This window comes from Pieris brassicae, chromosome 3, assembly GCF_905147105.1.
Source record: "Pieris brassicae chromosome 3, ilPieBrab1.1, whole genome shotgun sequence".
Taxonomy (NCBI): domain Eukaryota; kingdom Metazoa; phylum Arthropoda; class Insecta; order Lepidoptera; family Pieridae; genus Pieris; species Pieris brassicae.
This window is the reverse complement of record NC_059667.1, coordinates 7,068,882-7,096,772: the sequence shown is the minus strand read 5'-3', so window position 1 is coordinate 7,096,772 and position 27,891 is coordinate 7,068,882. Positions and strand designations below refer to the sequence as shown.

General features: G+C 31.6%; 1 protein-coding gene across 1 annotated transcript in view; it reads right to left on the bottom strand.

Annotated features, from left to right (window-relative positions):
- LOC123706814 (extracellular sulfatase SULF-1 homolog) overlaps nt 1-27,891 on the bottom strand; it is a 66,977-nt gene that overhangs the window by 37,159 nt on the left and 1,927 nt on the right. The window contains exon 2 of the mRNA XM_045656271.1: nt 15-778. Coding sequence (XP_045512227.1) covers nt 15-652 — 638 coding nt within the window. The 5' untranslated portion in view covers nt 653-778. The remainder of the gene's footprint in view (nt 1-14; nt 779-27,891) is intronic.

The window sequence follows — 27,891 nt, the reverse complement described above, 5'->3', positions numbered from 1 at the left end:
TAGAAATAACATACCGTGATGGACAGCACATTGGCGTAGTCGTGTAGGCGTGACGAAACTCCGCACCGGCACTTCTTATTGCTTTCATTGTACGTGGCATAAAATTTAAACTGCCGAGCTCCACATCTTGATCATCAGTCAGAATTAAAATGATATTAGGCTTTTTCTCTCTCGGCTGTGGGTATGGTATAAAACCTCCGTTTTGCCATTTATTTGCGGATTTTGGTTTGAACCGCGTGGTATTTTCTTTTGGTGGCGCTCTTTCTGGGGATTTGTGGAGTGGTTTGCGCCTGTCAAAAGCTTTTTCGGTTGTGCCCTTTGCGTGTTTCTCTTTTCTTTTCTCATTTTTAAGGTTGAAGGGATCTGTTCTGTTGATATCCTCGGTAGAGTCTGAGCCCTTTCGGCGATCACGTCTCACTTCTTGCTCCCAAAATCTACGCCTGTCTCCACGGAACCTTGAACTATTTCTGTGTCTGAGGTACCTTCTTTCTGGTAAATCCGTTAACGTCCCATTAAATGTAGTCCGGTTTCTATTATTTTCTTTATTTCTTAACTCTCTGGCCCTTGACGTGTCATCTTCAAGGGAATCTCTCTTCGCAGAAATCAAGAGGAAATTCCATGTAAGAAGGATGGATATTATTTTGAAATTCATTATTAATTCCTCTATGGACGATCTTTACTTGTCTATGGAAATATTGATGATGTTAAATCTTCATGTTGTCATAGATTGAGACTGCCAATAGATTTTTTTGAATTCTAGCCTCATTTTGTGTCTTACCTGAAACAAAAACCAAAAACATTTATTAGTTATTACAAACTTACTACCAAAAATTAACATAATTTTATTTTATCGAAAGCTACTTATTGAAGAAAAAGAAAAAGCTCAACCGCGAGCCGTCTCTCATTCTTTTAAAATTACGCGAAACTGTGTTTGCATCACAAATGATGGGTACGATAAACTTGCATGGGAAAAATGTTATCGTTCCAATTACAGTTCCAGTAATTTATACTACCATTTGGTACCAACAAAGCATGGTTATTTAAAACATAATATCGAAATATACCTTAAAACAAATTATGCAAAGCGAGTCCTATTTATTATCAACGCCATTCAATATCAGGAGAATTGAGAGGAAAGCTTTAGGTATAGCAATCGGAGGGTCAATCAGGGATTGCTTTCAAGTAAATTAAAACTTTGAGTAGTAACGAGTACACTTCTAAGCGAACTAAGTAATTTCCTTTCCCGTTCATTCCTAAAATGTATTTACAGGATTATTTACTTTGATTTAAAATGTGCTTTGCATTTTTTATTTATAAAACTAATCTTTCCACGGTCTCAGAATTTACTGTTAGTATTACAGTACAAATTTCAATACATGTCAAAGGGAAATATTAGTATTTTGTAAATACTAACAAATTATCATCATTATATACTTACACTGAATAATATTAATAAAAACTAGTGACTACAGTCTTTTTGGTTACAGATTTGGTTTGCAAATTAGAAACAAAACAAATTTGCCTTTTTCTAATTTGCAAGTACCTATTCTGTATCTGACATATGCCGTCGACGTCTTACAATGTTTTCCTTAACCGTACGAGCGAGTGTTAAATGCCCATAGACAAAGACTACATTGGTGCACAGACGACATTTAGGATGAGAGTCGATCACTGACCAACACTGCTGAATATGATAGACCATATTTATTCCCAACATATTTAAAAATAAATGTCCAACCGTGCTAAGGCCTTTAGAACATTCATCTCTCGTTTAAAGTCAGATAAACCACTGATTATATAATAAAAGAGCAACTACATTTAAGTAGGTTCATATATTTTAGCATACAATTTTAACCCGAGTAACAAAAACAGTTACTACTCTAGACTCTCTGAAACCGTAAACAAAGGTATATTGTATTATGAAATGTTGTTTATGTTTATGCTAAGACGATATTACCATTAGGCTAATCCTATTTCTGATCTAGCAAAACATCGGCTCATTTCAACGAAAGTTCATTGAACTCTAGAGTAATTACTAGTATAGAAAATGTTTATGAATCTAATCATTATTTATTAGTGGTTATAATAAAATCATAAATATTGAACGTGATAATTGTCTATCAATACATAAAGAGATTTACATTAAATTCACATCACTAATAAAATTTTGTAAAAATTTTACTGTAACAATTTTTCGTCTACTTAATTCTCCTTTCGTTTACTTTACCAAAGAATTAGACATATACTATTATTATTTATATATGCGATTACCCGCAACCTGCTTGCTGTGTCGAAAACACGAAACCTTGTATGCCCAAAAAAGAATCATCTTCAAAATAATTAAAATCGTAATTATCCGTCGCCAGTATTACAAACATTCCCCACCTAGTTGAGCATACATCCACAATACAACTTTGTTGCATAATATTTAAAACTACACAATCCTTTAACCAGATTGTTGTATATATTAATCCTAAATTATATATTAATTTACTTCATTACAAATTTCTCTTTATATCTTAGATATTGGTGTATGAAACACACAATTTAATTACGTAATATAAAGTTTAATACGAGGTAAAATAAACTTCGTGAACAAGACTGGAATTTTAGTGAAACTTCTCGCGAAAATCTCAAGTTACGGTTAACGATCATTATAAATTAGAAGTTAATCACCGCCCGACGAAGTTTTCCCGTCAAGTTCCATGTAAATCTCCATAATGACTAATGTTATTCTCTGAATTAACGAAGCGTCAAAGTTGTGGCTTTTAAAGCTTTAGCATTAATTAAAACGAATAAACCGTTTAGTTCGAATCCAAAAAAATCATAGTATTAAGAATGTCACATGGGTTACATTTATTAATATAGCATAATATTACAAACTGCAACAATCTTCTGAGTAGATGAGAAATACATTACGTCATTAAAACCGTTTAGGTATGGTACCTTTGTAATGTAATTTTGTATAAAGTTGATATGAAATATTCTTTTGAAACAATAAATGAATAAAAAACATTTGGTTACAATAGATTTGATAGAATTGACATTTTATAAAATTTACTATTCAGTGTGTACTTATTTGAACATTAACCACCTTCATTTATAAAAACTAAATCAGAATGCTGCGCCATTTTAAATTAAGACTCTCTCAAAATACATTTTAAAATAAAGACACGAAAGAGTGTTTTATTTAAGTACAGGTCACCAATATATAAAATCTTTTGTTCCAACATAAACTCCGCGTTGCTGTATGGTTGTGAAACGTGGAAAGTTACAAAGAGCACCAAGTAACTCCAGATCCACGTGAGCCACTGCCTTTATCAAATCCTCGGCATATTCTGCCGACTTGGAGTGCTATGGAAATAGTTGGGCCATATGCTCCAGAGGGATCCAAGTGAAGTCACATTGCCAAAGAAGCACTCGACTGAAATACTCTACACAAAATGATACGTGGCCGCCGAAATCAGACCTGACAAAGAAGCATAATTGCCAAAGAAGAATGACGTTGGGAGAAATTAAAAGACCTACACAAAACTGGACATAGGACCTTAAATCAAGTCTTCAGTATAGGGTTTATATATTTTAACATAAATCGTTCTATTATCTATTTTCATTTATTCGCTGTCCCAATGTAAGGTCTTAGATATCCAGGTCTTAATCGATTCCCAACGAAACAACATTGTTTCAGGTTCGTAGACGCATATTATTGTATATTATTTCGCCATTATTATGGACATTTTTCCAATCTACTAGAAGTATAAGAGCGTCTTCTATAGCAAAGCTTAAACGCATTTCCGCAGGCACGAGATTGGCTCCATCGCCGATGTATCACGAACACTTAGAAGGAAATTTGAAGACAAAGGAATTAATGCTTTCTAAGGATACCGGGTGCAAAATCCGTGAGCTTACATAAATTTATAATTAAAAGCCCTCGTTTCTTGTGCAATTTACAAACTGAATATACTTTTTAATGAGCTGTTATACACATTATGAAATGCCAACCCAGACTAATGAATTTTTGTAGAATGTTTTGTGTAATTTTATTATTTTGGCCTTTCCTGATGAGGAATCTCCTGAAAACTACTGTGAGGTGACGAAAGGTTTTTATAAAGTTTTATAGAGTTTTTACACTCTCGCTTTGTTTATCCCATATAATCGTCACCGGCTTCATGTAATCACAATTAAGTATTAGTTTTTATAATAGCTTTTGTTGGTACCGATTATTATTCAAATTTACTCGATATAATTGAGGGTATCACAGTATCTTCTACTGCATTTACCACGGAGAGTATTTAGAGACGTTTCTCGGCTTACCACCTGCAACTGAGTTTCATCATGGAACATCGAGGCAGAATTCGATATACCAGCCGTATCATCTCGACGTCTGTCGTTCCACAACTGAGCGTTTCTCAAAGCAGTTTTTGCTGCGCACCACCAATATGTGGAACCAGCTGCCCACTGAAGTATTTCCGAACCAATCCAACCATCGACTTAGGGTCCCTTAAAGAAAAGAACGTACCAATTTTAGAATTGGGTCGGCACTCGCGAGCCCTCTGGCATTGCGTGTCCATGGGCATTACTTAACATTTGGCGAACCTCCTGCACGTTTGTTCCTTGTTTTATTTTTAAATATACTGGTTATATTTGGTTTTAGCGAGTACTTATATAAACAGAAACTTAATTTAAATAATACACGCATACACTGCCCTAAGAAGCAGTGTCGAACATTAAATGCATGAAAGAGCGATAATCAAGCTAAATCCATAAACAGTCGACAATGTATATCGAGAACGGACCACCTTATATATTGTTCCGCGCCTTGGTAATTGTTTACCCTTAAATCTCATAGTAATACCCGAAAAAAATATAATTAAAAGGTATTTTTAGTCAACCAGGGATGTGATTGTTTGTCCCCAAGATAAATGTTATATGTATTTGGTATAAAAACGTGTTTTTATCTCTGTTTGTTAATGTTTTCCTTTCGTTTCTTTTTAACTGTGTCGTTTGTAAGTAATTTAAAGGAATTTCTACTGTATTGAAGGTCTTCAAGCACCATCACCACCACTGCCATTTAAGTGGTTTAATTGATTTATAATATTTAAGCAATAATAGAAATAAGAAAGATAACAAAATATATACACCGATTCATTTGCCATACCAGAATAGTTTAACATCAACAGTGTCATTAAAAGCATGTTGAAGATATAATTTGTAGCTATCATTCCAATTATTGGATGTGCTGTTGGCTCTAAAGTTGATTAAAACAAGCGCATCGTGTGACACACTGAATTAGTGACAAGTTACGAGCGCTGAACTCTATAACGTCCTATTTTATTTGTTCACTAATCAACTTTGCATGGGAATTTAAATTGAGCTAGCAGTATATTCGTTCATTTACGGTTAACGGTTATTTAGAAATGTTCATTTTGACATTGAATTTTAAAAAGATTTTTCTCTAAAATTGTCATAATAAAATCGGCGAAATTTGAACAAAATAAATAGTTTTGCTAAAAAGTTAACACAATAAACGTCAAATTAAAAAGTTCCTCTTCGATTTGTTTTTAAGCTGATAATATTGAAGAGCAGTGTTGGCCTAGTGGCTTCAGCGTGCGATTCTCACCCGTGATCGTAGGCTCGATCCCCGGCTCGACACCAATAGACTTTCTTTCTCTATAAAATTCGCTCGAACGGTGAAGGAAAACATCGTTAGGAAACGGCCTTGTCTATAAGTCGATTCCGTGTGTCAGGCATAGGATGCTGATCAATTGCCTAGTAGATTGAAACAAATACAGAAATCTCAGACCTATAAAGGTTGTAGTGCCACTGATTATTTTATTTTGTAACCTTATTGCGGCCAGTAAAACGTGACAACGCGGCATCATCCACGTCATTCATCATTCAAGTCATTCATCATTCACCAATCAAGATACGTTCCGTTTCGGAAGAACTGTGAAATTTTTGGTGGAAAATGTTCAACTATGAAATCGAGTTTTTGTTTTTTTCCTAAATCCAATCACTACATTTACTCGTATAATAAAGAAACTGTGTATTCTATTCGAAAAATCGAATACTTGTCTATAATGAAAAAGATACAAATACTTCACTCTTAGTTCAATAAATGCTAAACAAGAGGTAACACAAAAAATTAAATTAGAGCAATTTGCAATTCTTTCACATTTAGAGAGTCCATTAAGTGATTATTCTGAAGTCGTGCTTAAAATAATAATTAATATTTATCGTATCTCAATTTAAAATGATTTATAAATATCAAAGTTCATAAAGACAAGTTAATTACGGTCGGATGTTGCTGTTCCATTTTTATCCTTATTTATTGATTTTTACAAGCTGAAGTGATTTATTGAACGCACAGAAAGCTTTTTTTTTCATATATAAACTGTAAAACACAGTAAAAACTTCTTAGATATGTAAAAAAACTCATTGTACACATATAGGACTTTTATTAGTAAGCAATGATAGCCTAGTGGCTTCAGCGTGCGGTTTGCATCCCTGAGGTCGTTCGTAAAGTTCGAACCTGGCGGTGCTACCAATGGACTTTTTTTTAAATAATTAATTCACACTTCGTTACCTTTTAGAAAAAAAGATATAAAAACAGGTAATATAAATAATTGGCAACGGGCGGCCATATCGCTAACAAGTGATTACTTCCAGGGAACCCTTAATGGAACAATAAAAAAAATAAACACCTAAAGAGGGTAAAGTACAGAAGTGCATAACTATATCAAAAAATAATGTAGGTACACACTTAAGAAGTGAAACTTCTTTACGACCTTATTTTTCATAAAATGATCTACTATATGCAACTTTACAGAAATTGGTTAAATAAAGTAAAATAAGATAATGTTTAACAAAAGGCTTTTATTATCATAGACATGAATACAAATAATACAATTATTTCATTTAACCTTATTACTACTAAGATTATTACAGAATTTTATTAATTGTAATAGAATTATTACTATCATTGTTATCGTTATTATATATTTTTATTATTAATGGCTTCGAATCAACCGTGGTAGGGACCAAAAAATGTGACGGTAATTTTTTTCCAACGCCGATAAAGAACTTTCACCTCAAAAAAGAACACAAAATAACATGCAACACTAATTATAACTAAAATAAAGTAAAATCTTAATAAAAAAATGCATATGAATACTAATAATTATATGTATAAACAAAAATGTACAAGCTAATCCAAGGGTCTGAGTCATAATTAATATATATCAGTAGCTAAGTACGAGGCAGAAGAAAAATGATCAAAAAGAAGATTTTGAAATAAATTTAAAGACTGAGCTTGTGTAATATAACAAGCTTGGTAAGGACTTTCTATGTGCGCATCTAAGAGTCGCTCGCGAAGGCAAACACTGTGAGGAATCCAAACTTCGACAAAATGTGTCAGACCTATTTGTCTATGAAATAAAAAATGCTCAAAGAAACGGATGCAACCTGAGACCCATATGGGGTTGTAGCGCCACTGGATTATTTTTATATGGCTTTTACCAAGACGATTATATTCGCGTCAGATTTTTGTGTTCACTAAAATTCCATAAAAAGTACTGTACTGTACTGTTTTCTATACACAGCTTCAAGATATTACCTATATAAGTATGAACTATATCGATATTTATTACAATAAAAAATCTGTGACTAAGCTTACCAGAATCGAGTTACGCGAAGCAGAACAGTCGGATGGTAAACAATTTTTCGTTTAAATATTTGGCGTAACTATATGACGCGTTTGCGTTTAACGGCATTTATGTACTATTTATTAAGGTAAATAATGGTTAGTCACGTTTATTTATTTGCGTAACACGGTAATGATAAGACAATACAGTAAATAGAATTGAGATTTAGTGTGTTTAACGATAATGTATGTTTTTATTTTTGTTTCAACCAGTAGCGCTACCCTTGTTCTTGGACTCAAGTTTCTGTATGTTTTTCGTCTACTAAGGAAACATAACAAATACAAGATAGGTAAAGAAATATAAACAAGTTATAATCATAGAAGTGCCCTTAAAATATTTAACAAGTAAGATTTTTATAAAAGCGTGAGTAACAAATAAAAACAATATAAAAAAGACGACGAAAGGCAAATCTAAACACCAATTTATAATACATACACAAAAGACAACAACAACAACAACAACAATTTTAAAAGGCGCTTGAAAGCAGTAGAAACATTTTAACTTTGAAAATGTGTTATAGTATACGTACGTATATGTATTGGGCCACGAAAAATGTTAGTGCTTGATAGGCCATTACGTGATAGCCTTCTGTGCCTGACACATACCGTCAAGAGGGTCTATAACATGCCGGTTTCAGGACGTTTTCTATCACCGTACGAGCGAGTGAAAAATTCTTATTAATACATTACTGACTAGTCACTAAACACGACTACTTCTTTTTAAATTATTATTATATTTTGTGTTAACTATATTGTGTACTTAAATAAATTAAAAGATTTATTTAATTAGGGTAACACATTGTCGTATACAGGATTAGAACGAGGATATTGTAGCGTTCAATAAATAATTCGTTAAGAGGTTTCTCATCATGATATGCAAAATGAACATTCAAAGCGGCCTTCAGCTTAAGGGCTGTCAGTGTATTTATGGTTCGTTACCCAATGGGTATTGGTGGATGATATACCCTGCACACTCGTACATTAATATAACGAGTTCATTTCTACCCATGTTGCCTGCTTCTTGAAGTCAGTGGACTACGATACGATAGTTATTTGTACTGCAGATCGTAAGTAAGAATAATATACATACATATATTTTATAATAATAGTTTTTAAATATTTAAATGAAATTAATTTTCTTCTTGATTATTTATGTCCTTCTTGTACTTTAGTCTCAGTAGGTAGTTATTTGATTCTTTTTTCTTGTTACATACTAGGGTTGCCTGGAAGAAATGGTTTGATAGCCATATGGCCGCCCGCTGCCCAATAACTTATGTAACCTTTTTTATGTTTGTTTAAGGTAAATAATAATATACTCTCCGTCAATAAAATATAATGTGTTCTACAGATATGTCTAAGACTACGTTTCGTAAGAATTACGACTTGCACTTGCCTACTAACTATCGGGCGTTAGTTTCAAATGGACTCCTAACTTATAGCATAACAACTAAAACCTTAACAGTTTTATAAAAAGTGTTAATAATAAATAATCTAATTAAAGATAATTTTCTATACTATAGGTAGGTAGGTAGGATGGACTCAATTTCCGCACTTAGACGCGTAGTCGGTCCGTTGTGCGTAAAGGCCCTGGCCAATTTAGCCAGCCTAACTCCTGCCAGAATTATAATAATCTTCTATACTATAATAAGTAATAACAAATAAACATGTATTGCACTATTGGACAAATACTCTTAAAAATATACCTAAAACAGGTTTGATAATTAGACATCAATGAGCTATAAATTAAATATTTAAATCCCATATTCAATGCTGTCAACCCTACACTGAAGTATGATTTAATGTTTAAACGAAGATTAACGGACGAGGATGCTTACACGCTCTTATATTTAAGTTTCTTGGATGATGGGTCGCTAATGTACCGTTCAGTTTCAATTGAACTGATAAAAATTGCAAGCAATGTAATGCTCAATTTACTAACGCCAAATTATTGTGACACAGTGTATCAACACGATATACAAATTAGAAGCGTAAATTGGCGAATGTCTGTGGTGTCAAAATGTTCAGGAACTACGGCACCAAAGAACTTTTCATCTTAATCATTAATTATCCAAATTATTTAATCATTTAATCGTACTACATACGTATAATTTGTATTTTCAATTTTCTTTACCTACAAAGTAATAAAAATATTAAAAAGAAGAAAACAATTTTTTAAAGTTTGGTCCCTGTGGCAGTGTGTAACATTAACGCTGGCAACATTTCCGACTATCCAACTTAGATTTTGTTTATTTTATTTTAGTTTTGTTTTCACCTTACCGTGCGTACGTATATTTTCTTGGTTATCGAAAAGTGACGTAATTCGTGGTTCCAGGGATATTTTAAAGTTTAATTTTTAACCTTGAACCGTATCGTATCGTTTCTATATATTTGCCATAACATTCTTAATAAAACAAAAGTTAAAATAATTGTATTAGTTTATTGTTTTGTTTGAATATAGTTGAGTGTAGATGTCAGTGTAACGCTTTTTTAAAATAAACAATACTGCATACATTTTACGACAATTTTAACATATTATGGATATTTGATGGTATGATTCTACTTATATAACGGTCATTATAGTCAAAGAGCAACAAGATAAAGAAAATTCTTTCCGAGGAGATGCAGCCTTCAAATGTTTAACGGCCTCCTAGATTTTGAATTCTGAAGAGAGACGAGACCAATCAAAGGGTTTTAGACGTAAAATGTAAATTTCATAATATAATCAGATAATAATTGTTGTTGAATTTACATACAAACACAAGAATTTAATTAAATATTTCATACATAAACACAAACGCGGACCTCAGTAAATACATGTCTAGTTAAAATGGGTTAAAGCGATTGAATATTTTAACTCGAATCCAGGTAAATGCTGTCAAAACTATGATTTGTTGACATTTGGTAATCTAAATATTAGCATTCGCCACTGATTGAAACCAGCACACGAATTGCATATTTAAGACTATTAAAATAAACTATATGTTGTTGAAATAAATTCCCACGACGCGGACGCGGAATAAACCATATGGCATTCCTGAAATCTATGCACGATTATTTGATAATGTTTTATACATGTTGTTCCTTAACTTATTATTATACTTAAGCGTCATTTGGATTGCATTATATATGTCGTATGATACATAAACGAAGTATATGTTACCTTAAATTAAGTGACCCGCCGCCAATGAACACTGGCAGAAGGTTCGCAAATGCGTCGCCGGCCAATTATTATTCTTATAGTGAAGGTAAGGAACTTTTGTAACTATAAGTTATCGCTAAGTTATAATTATCGGAAGAGATTGCTTATAAGGCACTCAGACTTTAAATTTATTACTGCGTTTTATAAGCCATTTTGTGTGGAAGGAAAAGTAACCTATCCGAAATATAGGCTAAAGAAATAAATACATAACCAAACTATATGATAATTTAAGAAAATAAACGCGATATATTCTCAGGCAATTTGCGTCATATTTAGACTAAACAATGATAAATGCGGCATCGAACACGTGTCCCATAATAGTGGTTTGATTTGTTAGCGGATCGCATAATATGCTCTTCAATAGAATTGTTTCCAAAAAGGGAACGCTCGCGACGTCGTATGTTAGTTTGACAAACAAGCTCTCACGTAAAAATGTCGAACTATTTTAAATCAAAAGTAATATTTATGAGTGCTGTAATATTTTCTTTACAAATATTTTGACGCCGTGGACGATTTAAAATGCACTAAAATATCATTAAGATGTCCTGCCTGCCTGCTTGAAGCGCCGCAGAACACATTGTACACATTAAGAAAAAAATAAGAAAAGCAAGAAAAGCTGCCGAATACGGTGAAATAGAAACATTTTCGGTTTTAACTTGAACCTGGCATAAAGTTAACATTGCCATTATATATAAAAAAACATTTTGGGTTTGTACTGGCTGACTGTCCTAAAAACAAAAGCCATGGATCGGACCCAATAGTTTTATGGATTTAAATAGACACTTAAACTTAGACTGTTCACATAGTGGGAATATACCTAAATCGATTCCGATATGACCTTTATTTATAACTTTGTTTTCGGTAAACAACAAACTTCAAATTCACCATACGTGCTCAATTAAAATCCAATAATTTCCAATACGCACATATTGGTCACACTCGGTTATAAATACACAACATCATTTACATTATTAATAATGCAAAGATTGGTTGATATTATTTTGTTAGCAATGCCATTAATTTGTTAAACTATTGTATAAATAGTTATTGTGTAGTTACACAAGGACTAAGTTGTCTATTCGTAGGTCCAACCACAACATGTATTTCGTGAACAACTGGATCGTGTCTCACGGGCCATGTTTTGGTCTAAGTAAATGCCGAATAATGTTCAGTGTCTGTGTTCGCTGTTTGTGTTATTAGATGTACATATTTGGGAATGGTCCAAAACGGACAATAAAGACTTTATAATTTACTTTAAACAATCTAAAGCAACATCTTTGAAACCTGTCCTATACTGCAACCGAATTATAAAATTGATATGAAGAATTTATTACGTCAAGTACCTAAACTTATTATATGTCAAACGGAGTCTCCGTTTGACACAAAATAAGCTGCTCACGACACAGGGTGGCCACATCTGAGTGGTGTTTTGCACGTTCTCTTTTAACTACACACCGTTTTTTACTATTTGTATATTTTTTCCTTTCTTATTACTTGCCTTGTAACTTATGGAATAGAAAAGTTATCGATATTCAATATATTTTTTTGATTAAGTATAAAAACATTATTAACAACGCTAAAATACTGAGTAAAATAAAAATAATTCGTCTTAGAGACTGCTGAACACTTAACCAAATTCGGTTCAGTAATTCTTAAAATGTATATTCGCATTTCTAAACGGGTTTATAATGTACCTAGGTAATTAATGTTGACAAATATGAAACGTCTGTTGAATTTTCCATTTTTCATTTTCATAGCAATTACTAGACTTAAATCATTCCGAATTATGGTTTGTGAGACGGTTATTATCTATCACTATCAACGGATGATGCATTAAAAAATTCCTATGATAGCCATTTAAAAAAAAACTCACTAAACTTGCACAGTTTAAAGTTAAATATTAAAATTAGACGACACAATAATATATTTGAGTTCCAAATATTAATTCCATTTAGTAGTTTAGTTTACATTGTTTTATGTGGTCTTTAATAAAATAGTTTTTGAAAAGTGCATTTACTAATATTCCTGGTCTCTTTACATTCAGAATTCCAAGTTAAACGTTATGTAGAAACCGATTACACAGGTACCGCATTACATCTGAAGCCTCACTACCAAAATTACCCCACAAATTTATAGCGGTAACCCGGTGAAGTTACGACAATCCAAAAACAATAATTCTCAATGGGGACCAGTTTATAGGAGAACATACAAACATCGTAATTTTACCCGAATTTTGGACTATCGATCACGAGACCTTGGGTTCAATTTCCGTATAAACATTATAATGTAATAAAAAGAGGGTAATACCTCATATGCGCAAGCCACAAGGCCGATAATAATAACCCTGCATGTTTTCATTAGAAGTTAATGGCCTTTAATACATTAGAATCCTAAGAGTTACTCGTATTCATGAAATAAAGGAACATTTCATTGTTTCGTAGATTTTATGAGCTCAGAACTGAAATTACTCGCTTACATTTAGCTAATATTAGACGAACTCAAATACGAGTTGATGTCAGCTACAAATTTACTCCGGGAACTGCAAATGCGACAACTCCATAATGCACATGTCATTCAAACATTCCATTTAGATTGTAGTTTAATTTTTAACATGCATTATCTTATGCTCCCTTAGATTTTTATTTTATTTCTTTTCTCAAACATTACAATCAAATTCTTGAGCGGGCACTAACTAAAATCACTCATTGTAGATTACATTTATCAAAGTATCTGATGCTCGAAATAAAAACAATAAGTATGAATGTCCTTTTGTACTTTACTATAACTTCAATGGTTGATTCTAATTAAAAAGACAATACAATATAAATTCCTCGATACATAGTATCGAGTATTATGGAGCCAAAATTAAAAAAAGGCAGCAGCCCTAGGCCTCAGGGTTGCTGATAGTAATGTTAGGAGGCGACATCGACAGGCGTTACAGCCGTACGTACGTACCCTCAGCGAACTTACTTCTCGAAAAGGTCATATATGACACAATGTATGGATATAATTAATGAACTGCATATATTAAGAGACGTTTTTAATTGAACGTTGAATGAACTGAGAAAAGGTCTGCTTCATGTCAGTTTATTACGTTAAGTAATTTTTTAAAGTGTGTTTTATCAATTATTGTTGAATAGTGTGTTGTTTTTGAATTTATACTACTTTTGGCGCGTTAGGGAAAAATGATGAGAATATTTTTTTACGATGCGCACGTACACCGTCAAAAAAACCGACACCCGCACTCCGTCACAAAAAACCGACACCCGCACTCCGTCACAAAAAACGTTTAAAATAATAAAAGTCAATTTCTTGTGATACTCAAATTAACTTTATTCACCTTGATAATGCGTTATAATAAAACTTTCAAAATACCTTTTTTGTATTGTTAGTGACGTTTTGTCTACAAACGTAGAATAAGGCGAAAGATAAAGATTTTTATCTTGTGTTACGCCAAAGAAGTATAACTTTTAACACGTGTTAGAAGAACGCACACATGCTTTTCTATGTATATGTAGTGTTTTGTATGTGATAAAAATTAAAGTAGTTCCCGCAAGAGATTAATAATGTTACCTTATTTTGTTAAAAATAAAACTTAATAATATTTTAATAGTTAAATATAACTTCATTTACGAGTTTCTGACATTCAGCGTTCTAATGTTGAGAACATACCAAGCAATGCTGCCAACATCACGTCAGTAATAATTTCTCCCTGAGCCTACGAAATTATAACTCACATTACATTCACAATGGAAACTAGCATATGAATTATTCAGTTCGCCTAAACAAATGGGGATACCTATGAAGAAAGAAGTTCTTTTGTTAACTATAAATAATTACACACAAATACGCTACGAGTATAACGTGCTATAATGTATAAATTTCACAGTCCACTTACATGAATCGGAAACTGAACTTAAGACGGATTTGAAATTCACCAAGTGATTGGTTAACGACGCATAGTTTCAATCAAAGTGAGTTTGCATGTTAATAATAAATTATATTTACAGAATACGGGGGCATGTACATATATATGTATGTTGATGAATGTTATATAAATAAGCGAACCACAAAGAACGATAATGCGGTTCATATGTTTTACTATTAGGTAATATGGAAATTGAACCCCTTATGGTTGAATTTAATAGTTTGTTTATAGGGAATTCAATACAGCTTAAAATATTGTCTTAAATTTCGCAAAAGGATCGCTGGGAAGCCCTATTTCACAAGGGTTTCGCTAATGTATGCTTGGGTATCGTTACATCAAATATTTACTTAAACTCCGGACCTAATATTTCAGCGGAATTTAAATTTCGAAACTTTGTTTAGATTTCACTTCTGATCAATATGCAGTCCACTTACATGAAAAGGAAATAAGACTTGGATTTGTTTGATGGCATGACTACCATAATCTCGAATTAAATGTTAATGGTGGCTTGGATTATTGAGTTAATGGTTTGTTAAAGAAATAAATACTATTTTTATTTTGTAAGTTTATTTCTCAAGTTGATAAAGTTTATACCTCAATTTAATAAAGTTTATATCTCAGTTTAATAAAGTTTATTGCCCAATTTAATAAAGTTAATTGCTCAATTTAATAAAGTTTATATCGCAAGTTAATGAAGTTATTATCTCAATTTATATATTGATTATAGTATGAATAACTTATAATAAAATCTCCTTGGCTACACTATTTGTATCTGGCTGGTTTTGGCATTATTAAAATATTAAATTTTAAAGAACATAATTCCAAATTCATATGAAGAAAATGTGTGATTTTTATTTATTTTTCGTACTGTCAAGATGAATGAATCTAATGAATAAATTCTATACATACTAAAATTTTACTACAAAAAAGGTAAAAAATAAAATTGCAACGCAAGCTGCGAAAAAAATGTTTATGGACCTAGTGCAGTGACTGTGGGAGTAGCACAAATTTGGTTTAAGCGTTTTCAATCCTGAAATTTTGATGTCAAAGATGCACATCGCTCTGGTCGCCCTATTACGGAAAAAATGGATGCCATTTTTAAAAAAATGGAGCAAGATCGGCATATCTGTAGTTACGACGTAGCTGAAAAACTGGGAATTGACCACAAAACAGTTTTGGCGCATTAGAAAAAAACTGAGTACAGAAAAAAATTCGATATGTGGGTACCTCAAGAGTTTACTGAAAGAAAACTAATGATCCGCGAACTCATTTGTAATTCTTTATTACGACATACTGAAATTCATTCATTATCATTTTAGTTATTTAAATAATTCAAAGACTTTAAATAAATACTATTTGAATGTCTCTGTATGTAACCATTGTGAATCTGCAAACAGAGTTCGAGTTACCCAAATATCGGGAATTCGATTCCAGCTAATAGATTCTGTTTGGAACTTTCACTAAAAATCAATAATCCGCCTCTTTTATAGCCTTTTATACAGTTAACAGCTTATAAATGTAAAATACCATGAAAGTATATAACTGCCCTTTCGTAGAAAGCAAAATCATGAATCGAGACGAGCCCACGGCGAAACCAGTTTCTATCTTGATTGTGAATACCAAGATCGTTTTTGGCGTGCCATGAAGGGTCACTCGCCTAGTCTATGTATATTTCGCGGCTGGCTTGCGAATTTCTCAGGTTTTAATAGAGGCTTTAAGTTACGCTCACCTCTCTCATTCTCACATCTGTCAAAGACTTTAGCCAATGTAAAAAATTGCCTTTTTTTCAGTGCAATACGTACCTAACATTTGGAGTATTTGATGCTTAAATTTTTTTTCATTTTTTTTCTTTACTTTTAATGAGAAAGTATTTATCGAAAGTTGACACAACGTAGTCTGTTACTCAAAATCCAATTCATGTTAAACCGAAGTCAAAGTTCGCTATTTACTATTTTATAAATAATTATGAATACATTTTCAAAAGACTTAATGTATTTTCTTCGTCAACAACATTCGTCAATTCGAAATCAGCACCTAATTAAAATATAAATAAATTCGATAGAAACACGATCTTTTTATCTGAGACAGGCCACGCCAATCATGATTTGCTTATAAATTTCCAATAAAAATGAAAACTAGTGTTAGAATAATATACTTAGATAAAAATATAAGTAGTAAATTTATTTTATGCATAAATGCATATAAAATAAATGTAGGGCGATGATATTTTTTTTTTAAATATGTCAAAAATAATAGGTAAAATTGGTTTCGAATTTGGCGCAAATCACAATATTCACAACTTCAATTCTAGAATTGTATATTTATTCAGATGTTACATTCAGTTTTCGAGATGGTCAAATACACTGACATACACGAAATGTAGCACAATTGCTTGGAAGCCTAAATACATCATCATACTCATTAATAATCATAACACTCAAATATAACAGTAATCAAAATTTTCTTAACCTACATAGTAATAATAAAAATAATCAAAAAAGAACATTAAAACAAATTTAAACAGTTTGGTCCCTGTGGCAGTGTACCTTTAACTATAACTGTCAGCATTTCCTCGCTGCAATACTTATTCATACTCAAATAGTTCCTAATTCCAAGAATAATTATAGATACGACAACGAACAACTCGTTTTTCACTTTACTTTTACCCAATTTTCTTTTTCGCATGCTCTACAGAAAACAGAGAAATTCTTATTTCCGTAAAGGCATTATATATGCAATATAAAGCCGTAGGAATAATCTCCATATCTCATACGCACACTGAGAAAATACATAATGCGACAGTCCACATCGAAGCAAACGTGTCAAATCCATGCATAAACCAGTCTTGCTATGAGAAGTCATCTTATCCTCTTAGTAGATTCCATTTAGCTGATAGCGTAAAAATTTCAACACAAGATATTACAGGATTAAATTAGCTTATATGGGCTTAAAGGCTTAATCCTCCAATCGAGTACTTTGTGATTATAATTTAATATTTTCATAATGCAAAATGAAGACTTTTTCTGAGTATATATATCGTTAATAGAATCAGAAATCCATATCGGAGTCTTCAAAAGGGTTCAAGCAATTTATCGCCCGCCTATTGTTTCTGCCTATTTTCAATGTTTGAACTGGAAGAACTTTCAGAACCGGATTTCAATATTTTGATCACGTTTTTGGCAATGAATAGGTCATAAATATTGCTATTTTTAAGGTATGTAAATATCGCCTACCCGTTGGTCTAACCGAATTAAAATAATTATGGTTCTTAACATCCCAGTGCATACGGGACAAGCCGAGGATAGATGTGTGGAGGCAGCAGGCAGAATATATATTCCTATATACTAAATATTACATTAAAACTTCATTACGTTTATGTATTTTCCCACATTACCTTACAACAATGATACACTTTTCTAAGATTCACTTTGTTGTCTATAAATGGGAAAAAGAGATATCTAATTTTAACACAATACGTAATAACAGGGTTCGTGAACGAGATTTTTTATAGAATTTTCTTCTCGTATTGTGTATATTTTTTGGTCTCTTGATTCAATAGTCTCATTCATAAATCCGCTTTAAATTGCTATAACAACAATTATTTCCCCGAGTAGACTCCGAAAACCGTTACTAGTAAACAATTTCTACCTTTTTTGTTACCTGTCAATACTTTTGATAACTGCATTCAAGCTTTAAGTTACGAACCAAATCATTAAATCAAGTTTCAAGTCACGCACCAGATAAATTCTGTTTGTAGAAATTTTTACCTCGTGAAAATAAAAAAAAAGAAACTAAATTTCCCATGTGCTTGGAATTAAATGAGGATGGCAATCCCCGTGTTTACATCTATCTTAGTAACGGAAGAATTTTACGCATATCTGAAAAAACATCTTAAGGGCAAGGTAGATAAAGTGAAAGCTAGCAAGGATAACAGTTACCCATAACGCACAGTAAGTAGGGAGTCGGTGCTTACGCGCCCTCTTATGTAATGGTATCGATTTCCATAAATATACTTTCCTGTGGTTTATGTATTCAATACTATGATCTTATATGTAACAATATTGACCCTTTAGGATTTTGACCTACTTGGTGCTCTTAAACTTTTCGATCGCTGGCTGGTAAGAAAAAAAATCTTCTAATTTGACGAGATATTCCTAACTTGAAATAATGTGATTGTTATTATCGTCAGTGTTTTAATGTTATTTCACAAAACAAAAATTATTAAAAAAATTACAATTAGTAATTATTAAAAAAAATATGTAAACATTTTGTATACGTACAACTATTTTTTATAACATATATTGCGTGAAGATATTTGTCTGAAATAATTATCAGTGTTTTACGAGTTGTTTATATTTATTGATGGCCTTGAATGTTTCGATGTCTTTGCCAAATAATTTAACGTATTTAAATAGTATAAGTACTTGGGATACCCTTTACAAAAAGAGAAAGAAGGATTTTCGTTGTAACCACGTTAATTGTATGATGTGTGTTAGTTAGGTAAAGCACAGGTTGACCACATACCCTATAAGAGCACAAATGATTATAAGACAATTTATTTTGATGCCTATGACGAGTCATAACATTATTTGCATAAGCATTTGCGTGGAAAATCAAACACGCGTGAACCATAACTTTTATCATATTAATCTACCAGTGTATTATCAATTATCATATTCCGGCGTAATTTCTTAACATCTTAACAATTTTGTATACACACACACACACACACACATATATATAAATATATTTATATATATATTTATTTATTTATTAGTAATCTTACAACTAACATACATATTATAAATCAAAACACTTACGTGTAGACAATACACAAAGCCAAAACAGATTACATAGATAAACAATATATTTGAAACAGAAAACATTACTTAGTAGGTACATTAATACACAATTTTTTTTTTCTGTAAGCTAAAATTTAACAAACTATAATTAATACCTAGTATTTCAAAGAAAACTAAATTGTTACTGCTAAACAAAGTCAAAGTATTCCTGCCTTTTCAAATATCACCTCATTGGTGAGGTGGAAAATATCCTCATAATTAGTATTAGATAAAACCCGAAACATGTAATTCATGTTCGTCTCGTACGAACATGGAACAATTGTAAGTATCTTGTCGCATACGGGTAAGGGATTCTTAGATAAATTAACGAATTAAATAATTATCCTATCCGCCCAAAGAATATCATGGAATAATAATAAATCTTGCTGACACCGTCGACAATCTACGTAACTATCGAAATGGTAATATTTAAAAAATTAATATATAATATATTAAATATTAACAAAGTATAAGATACATTTAAGAAATTAGCTAGGAAAGTAGAAAAAATCTTCGATTCGATGCGAAAGTAATGTGTTGATTTGAATTTATGACTAAAAGTAAAATATTTAAGCCACTTAATTATGTTGCTCGACAACTTTTTTTAAGAATTCTTGATATACTAGATAGATTATACAAATTATTGTGGAAAGATTGAATAGTAATTTGTTAAATTATAGGATTAATATTCAATCGAATGACCTTACAAAAAATTTATTTTAGGGTATTTGACATCATCTTCGATAGCAACAAATATTATCTTGTTTACATATAACATAATTAGTATACAATATAGATTTTAAAACCATATACCCAAAGTACTGAAGATGAAAAAACTATATCAAATTGTATTAAAGTATTTTATTAAAACTTACAGAAATAGAATAAGTGTTTAGGCCGACAACGCACGCACTAAAATGTGAATGGTCTGCCATGTTTGCCTATATACTTAGATTCTATACCTAAAATAAGATTTTTTTTAATGCAATAGCAGGCAAACGGGCAAGAGGCTCACCTGCTGTGAATTTACTAATATGACATGATACGATAATATAATAAATACAACAGAATCAAAATTTTTATTGCACTTTAAGTAACTAAACAAGCGAGTGAACGGACAAAGAAACAAGAATCCATGAATGCTCGGAGTGGTACGCTCCTCATCAGCGTGTATATTTCTTTATGCCAAGTCAGCAAACATTTCCAATCGCCATCCACAATCGTATACAACATCCAATACTGTTATGTCTTATATTAGTTTTTCCAATCACAATTTATAATTAATTTGCAGAATACATATTTTCTATCGCCTATTTTAGTCATATATTTCATGTAAGACGTTGCTCATCTATTATGTATACGCAAAAGAATAATTATCCCTTTTTAATCTACGATCCGATGTCTATCATCAGAATAGAACCCTTACCCTATTTGGCAGCCCGCATCCTTTTTCGTAATCAACCGATCAGCCGATCCTGATTGTACTAAAAAAAGAACATTCCTAGAAGCTGGTGGAATGGAAAAACCACATTTAAAGGATAGAATAAAAGTAATATGAGCTGGAATAACTTCATTTACTTCGACGTGTATGTAGTGTTATTTTGAAATCACATATGTATGTTATTAAATGATTTTATTTCTTTTAAGTGTTGAGCGTACTTTGGAGCACGCAAATAATGAATTTCAAAATATATATGTAATTTTTTCTTGAAACTTTTTGTCGGGTAGTGTTTGTGGAAATGTTAATAAAAGTCAGAACAAAGACTTATCAATTGTACGTATTTGTGTTCCGCTATTAAAACAAACGAAAACCAAATATTTTTATATTGTAGATACTGAATGAATCAGATAATAAATACACACATCACATACACACGATTAAATTGCGGCTTAAATATTTGAATGAAACAATAGCATTGTTACAAATTTGTCACTAGACTATTTTTATGATTAAAATAAACCATTCTTCTAGGATCCGTGAATGAATGAATGGAACGAAGAATGCTAGTCATTAATAACTTCAACATTCTTTTGTGAAGATTCACCGCGGGCTACGAGCGTCATAAAAAAGCGGAGACACTTCACACCTAAACTGGATCAAGATTAGGATCTTTGTAATTATTATAGAAGTTCCATTTTAACGCTTGTTATTATGATAAATTGACATAAAAATATTTGTATTAATGACATAAAAATATGTTTAGATGATAGATTACGCAATTTACTACGCTGCCGAAAGATAGTTCAGTTGAAACAATTCTTGCTCGAAAATGAAGTTAGTAGTAGAAGTTTTATACCTTCCGTAAAGAACTCAAAGTTTAAATGTTGTTTAATTGCCATTAGTGTGTGTGAATTCAGTTTACATTTAATTTTCTTTGGTATTTATTTATCTATAGCAAGTTATGTGTAAGATACACAACATTTTAAATGTTAGGTCGCAATAAATAAATATAATAAACTAAATTTTTGGCTAATATGTTGGTAATACTTTCTTTGCTTATATCGCATACCAAAGCGATCGTCTGTCATATTGTGTAAATCTAAATTCAACACCAAAACATACGCATCAAGGATAAAATTACAAAAAAGACAGAAACTAGAAGTAAAAACAAAAGGCAGATTGTGTTTCGTTCTCAGACAGTCATTCTGACTGTCTCCAGGGACACGTTTAACCGTTTCTGAAGATTCCACGAACAGTTTCAATGGGATAGTAATTACAATGTTTTAATATGGCACCTTTTATATTGCCGACACCTGGTATTATGGTCTTGTTAACGTCTTGTCTCATTAAAGGGCTTACTTACAATGCTATTGTAATTGGATTTTTGTTGAATTGTTTATGGATTTGTTACGGAGAAACGTAGAGGATGAGATTAAGTCTTTATTAATTTAATTTGATCATTAAGTCATTGCTTGCAACATTATACTTACACATTAAAGTTATAGATAGATAGGAAAACTTTCTAGGTATGTAATGTTTAATGCGGAATAATGACTGCATTATTTATGTATGTATTTTCAATTATTTTGTTTTTATACTCACGTAATATAATTAACAATTACTAGTATTCGTGTACTAATTTAAAAAAAACTGTTTAAATTAATACCTATTTCAATCCATAAAAATATACAAATAATATATAAAATTATGTTCTATCGATCTCCAACTATAGTACAGGAACTAAAAAACTATGCGTACTAATAGAAATGTGGTATTCACTAGTCTCAGTCAACCCTCCAAGTTTGGTATTACGATAGACTCACATTTTTCTCATAAATATTAACATAAAAAGTTTATACTGTATGGAATAAAATATATGTATTCTTTATTTTTCTTTTATTTTTGCATTGATACCCGGTGATAGACATTGCTTGCTGCTGTAAGGGATGCCATACGACGGGTCAGTTTTATAGTTAAAAAATACACGTTAAATGTAGTTATTTTATTATTGTTGTGAGCGTCGATACTCTATTACAGTTACAGTATTTAATACTGTATTCCATATTCTGCAAAAGATTTAGTTATTTTGATGCTAGTGGCATTGACCAAGTAAAGCGCTTAGTTGCGGGAGTGCCTCCACAGATAAGGTTGACTTCTTTGACATCACTTACCAGTTGCCACAGACTAATAGCTGCTAGACATTATCTATGACAGTGATACTATCGCTTGAATAAAATATGGTTTATTATGATGGTGTAAATAATCTGCAATCAATATTACGTAAATATTTACTATAAATATTATCATCATTCCAATTTAAAGTTTTAAATGTTAAGAAGAAAGTTTTGGTAATGAAATCTAAGAGTTTATGAGTTATGGTATATGGTAACGGGTTTTAATGCAGGGTTGCACATAAAAATATAGCTAACGTAACAGACTGACCTGACCACATTCCTTTAGAGAAGAATAGTAAAGAGACAATAGAATGTGTTCGCCCCGAACCCAAACGATTCATTCCACCAATTTGTTTTAATACCTCGCATTTAAAATCAAAAAAGTAAAATTACTTAGTAAAAATTATTTACAATGTGTCAAATAGGTATTTTGTAATACTATTATCTTGTAACAGATACAAAGTCGCAAACACACAATGACCCCGAGAGTAATAAGATAATTTATGTAATATTGTACGCGTTCCGTACACAGGTACGAGTATATTGATACCGAGAACAACCTATTGCATGCCTTCTACACATCGCAACGCCGCAGATTATTTTATTATAGTAAGTTAATAAAACTACAATTCTTGTACGTGCCCCGCTTTCTGATATATTTCTATATATGTCATTGGCTGATCAACCACGATACACATATTTCGACTACATAAATATATATATATATATATATAAAGAAAATTATGCAATACAGACAACATTTAATTGCTGTTGAATTTTTCTTTATTATAGCCCATCCCATGGCAACAGCTAAGCTGCGGGGGAGTTTGCCCCTTTCCTAGAAAGAGGATTATTGGAAATAATAATGAAGGTATCGTTTTTTTTTATTACTTTTCGGATTACCCGATTACCGATGATTAAATCCATTTTAATGTTGAGTTAAAAATGTTTCAGTTTAAATATATGTAACAGTTATCATAACACCAATATAACATACTTAATAGCATAGTTATCGACCGTGACATGCAATCTGTGTAAAAGTGGGACAGAACATATATTAATTGAGATATTTTTCAAACGAGTTTAATTTGTGAACATTAAAAAGGTCATTTACGCATGGAACAAGTACATAATAGTCGTTATCCAAACTAAATATTATAACGTAGAATATAAGCAAATCAACAACGTGAATTGTGTTTTGTTTATCTATGGCTAACAACTTCTGTTGTTCTGTGGCCATTATATAGTGTAAACCAATTTTGGAATTGCCTTTCTCTGTAAATGTTTCTAGAAATATGTCATTTCAATTATTTCTATTCAGAGTCCATATTGTCACCCCAAATCACAGATTGAATTGTGTGTCGAAGGTGCGATTCCGTTGCAATATTCATCATAGTTAGGGACTGATTTAAGAAGGCACACTGCAGTGAAACAACTATTTAAAAAATCTAAATTTATTAATGTAGGTAATTAATATACACTTTTAAATGACAGAAAAAAATTCTTATAAATTTACATGCCATTTCTCAAATAAATTTGATTATTCTTAATTAATTCTTAATTTGTATTATTCTTAAAACTTTATTTAATAACATATAAAAATAAAATATTTACAACGCAACACGAAAAGTATATATAACATTGAATTTAAAATGTAATTATCCATCTTGAGTATAGGCCTAATCCAGCTTTTCCATCCATTTATGTTTTTCGACATTTCCATCCATTACTTGCTTGCTACAGCTACAACATCTGCCGGGATTTATATAAACTATTTAATTAGCCTCCATTAACTCATGGCTGCCGATTCTGAGGACGGCTGTATATCGTTAAATAGAGCTGCTCAATAAATCCGAATACAAAATGCGAAAACCAACTTCTATATACAAAGCCTATATTACATATAGCGATATCGAAATTACGTGGTGCGAAATCTCAATATTAAATACAGTGAATATTACACGGTAAGCCCGCGGTTATACAAGATGAATCTTCACTTTCCTCTGATAAAACGCATCTTATAATTCATTTATGCAAAAATGTATAAATGTGGAAACGTCATGCGTCAATTCAGAAACGCTAATAAGCTATAATGCTAGCGAATAATTACTCTTTTTCCTTTTCGTGTTGGCATTGAACATGAGATTCGTTTCTATAAAGTGAAAGAATTAGAAATGATTTATTAAATTAAGCTATACAGTTAAATAACTATAAAATCAGACAAGGTGAATGCCCAGATTGCCGGATGGCGGATTCTTTTATGTCCGATATAGACATATTTATTACACAGAATAAGCCAATTGATCATTTATTTAAGAAATTAATTTTAACGTTTATAGTCTATATATATATATTCCTCTATCTTTAAGTCTGTATATGTAATCTATAGCATTAGTCATTAATTGTCAATGAATAAACTATTGACTATATAATTGTACTTATTAACAATTCTTTTCGACAAATTTTGTCTGAAACATTTGATTTAAAACGTATTATATGTGTTTCACAACAATGTCATAATTCCGGGTTGATATTTAATTGTCATAATTTTTAAAGCATATGACAACATTATTTTCATGCTGATATCGATTACATGTCGATACATAGTAATTTAAACAGTATAGTAGCATTTTCTCATATATTTGCATTCGTTCCGTTTTCATTAATCAATATACAAGTAACTGTATATCTCGTTATTTCTCTAGGGAAAGAATTTGTTATAAATTCTGACTTCATTTAATTACGAACGCGAATGTTATTACTGTTCGGCGTAAATTTGGCGTCACATTGGACACGTGTATTTTTTAGTTTTAATTAATTTAGCATAAATAAATAAAAAATAAATCAATAGCGCTACAACCTCTTTAGGTCTGGGCCTCAGATTTCTGTATATGTTTCATGATCATTTGTTAAACTAATAGGCAAGTAGGTGATCAGCCTTCTGTGCCTGACGCACGCCGTCGACTTTTTGGGTCTACGTCTTTTTGGTTCACCGTTCGAGCTAGTGTTAAATGAGCACATAGAAAGAAAATCCATTGATCCCTGGCTATGCAGGGATCGAACTCATGACCTCAGGGATGAAAGTCGCACGTTGAAGCCACTAAGCCAACATTGCTCAATAAAAGCATAGATAGGGCATAAATAAAAGCAAAGATAAATAATATACAACCCTTAGAATAAGAACTAAAGACATGCACGAATGTCTGTCGTAAACGCAACCAAATAGCGGTTTGTCTATGATGACAGACCAGATTATATAAATTTTATATCTCGACTAACAATTTGCAGGCTTTCATATTAAAATTTTCTTTAAATATGCGATTGTGAATCCCGTCTTAGTAGCATACTTTATAACTGGCCGGTTATAACAGAATTCGAGGTTTAAACATGATTTTGACACAAAGCCGTTGCCGGCTCGGTCTTGACCGGTTTTTATGCTATGGTGGAGCAAGTTGCAGTGGACCGCAGCGGCTTTTGTCATTCAATCGTCGCATTGTCCCACGGTCTTTGTCGGTTGTCCATCGACCATCCCGGGAGACACGCGTCAATGCTTTTAAATTGTGATAATTACTAAAATACTAGTAGGTCCGTGTATATATACACGTATTATATATAATATATACTAGTAATATATATATATATATATATATATATATATATATATATATATATATATATATATATTTATATGTGACGATGATAACATAACGCATAATGTTAATAAAAAAGGGAATATAAATTTTAAAGATCTAAGACCTCAGTAAGATATCAGTAAGAGTTAATATCTACAGAAATAAATTTTTTGATTAACGGATAAACCGATTTTAAAAAATCCTTCACGAATATAAAGCTATATTATTAGCTATAATATTATGTTAAAGAAGGAGCAGACCATCTCTGAGAAATTTTGTAAATAAGGGATAAAAATTCTTACTGCTTCCGTTGCGTACGTATAAAAATAAAGTTACGGAGTTGTTCCTCTAAAAAGTTCTAAAGAAGTCACAACGTGGTTGACTCTTTTGACGTAGGTTTTATTTTAATATGATTTTAATTATTCAAACAAGCTATTTTGAATAACATTTTATTCGACAATATTGGTCTTCAATTACTATAGGACAGTTTTTAAATTACTCCACGAATAAATGGTCAAGCGAGCGCTTTTATGTCTAATTAAACATGTCTAACATTACACATTCATTCATTAAAATATAAATACATTTTTACTATACCCCGGTAGAAAGCGAGAGAGACCCGAGACCTGAGGTGGTTTTTGTGGGTCGAGCCACACAGACAGAATATAAAAAAGGCTATTTTCTATATTCAATTTATTTGATTATTAAAACGTTGACCGCATTGCTACAGATAACCTAAATATTAACAAAGGCTTGAATTGAAACAGAACCCCTATTTTGACAAAAGGTTCAGGTTATCGACACTACTATTCCGTGCTTGAATGTACGTTTCGATACATAAAGTTCAGATTATTTAGGGTTGCCTGTTCAAATATTTCAAATTTATTCATGCATAAATCTCTCACCCTGGCAAAATAATGCGTGTTTTTATGAGATTACATAAAATATATTTAAATTACAAAAGATATATTTTT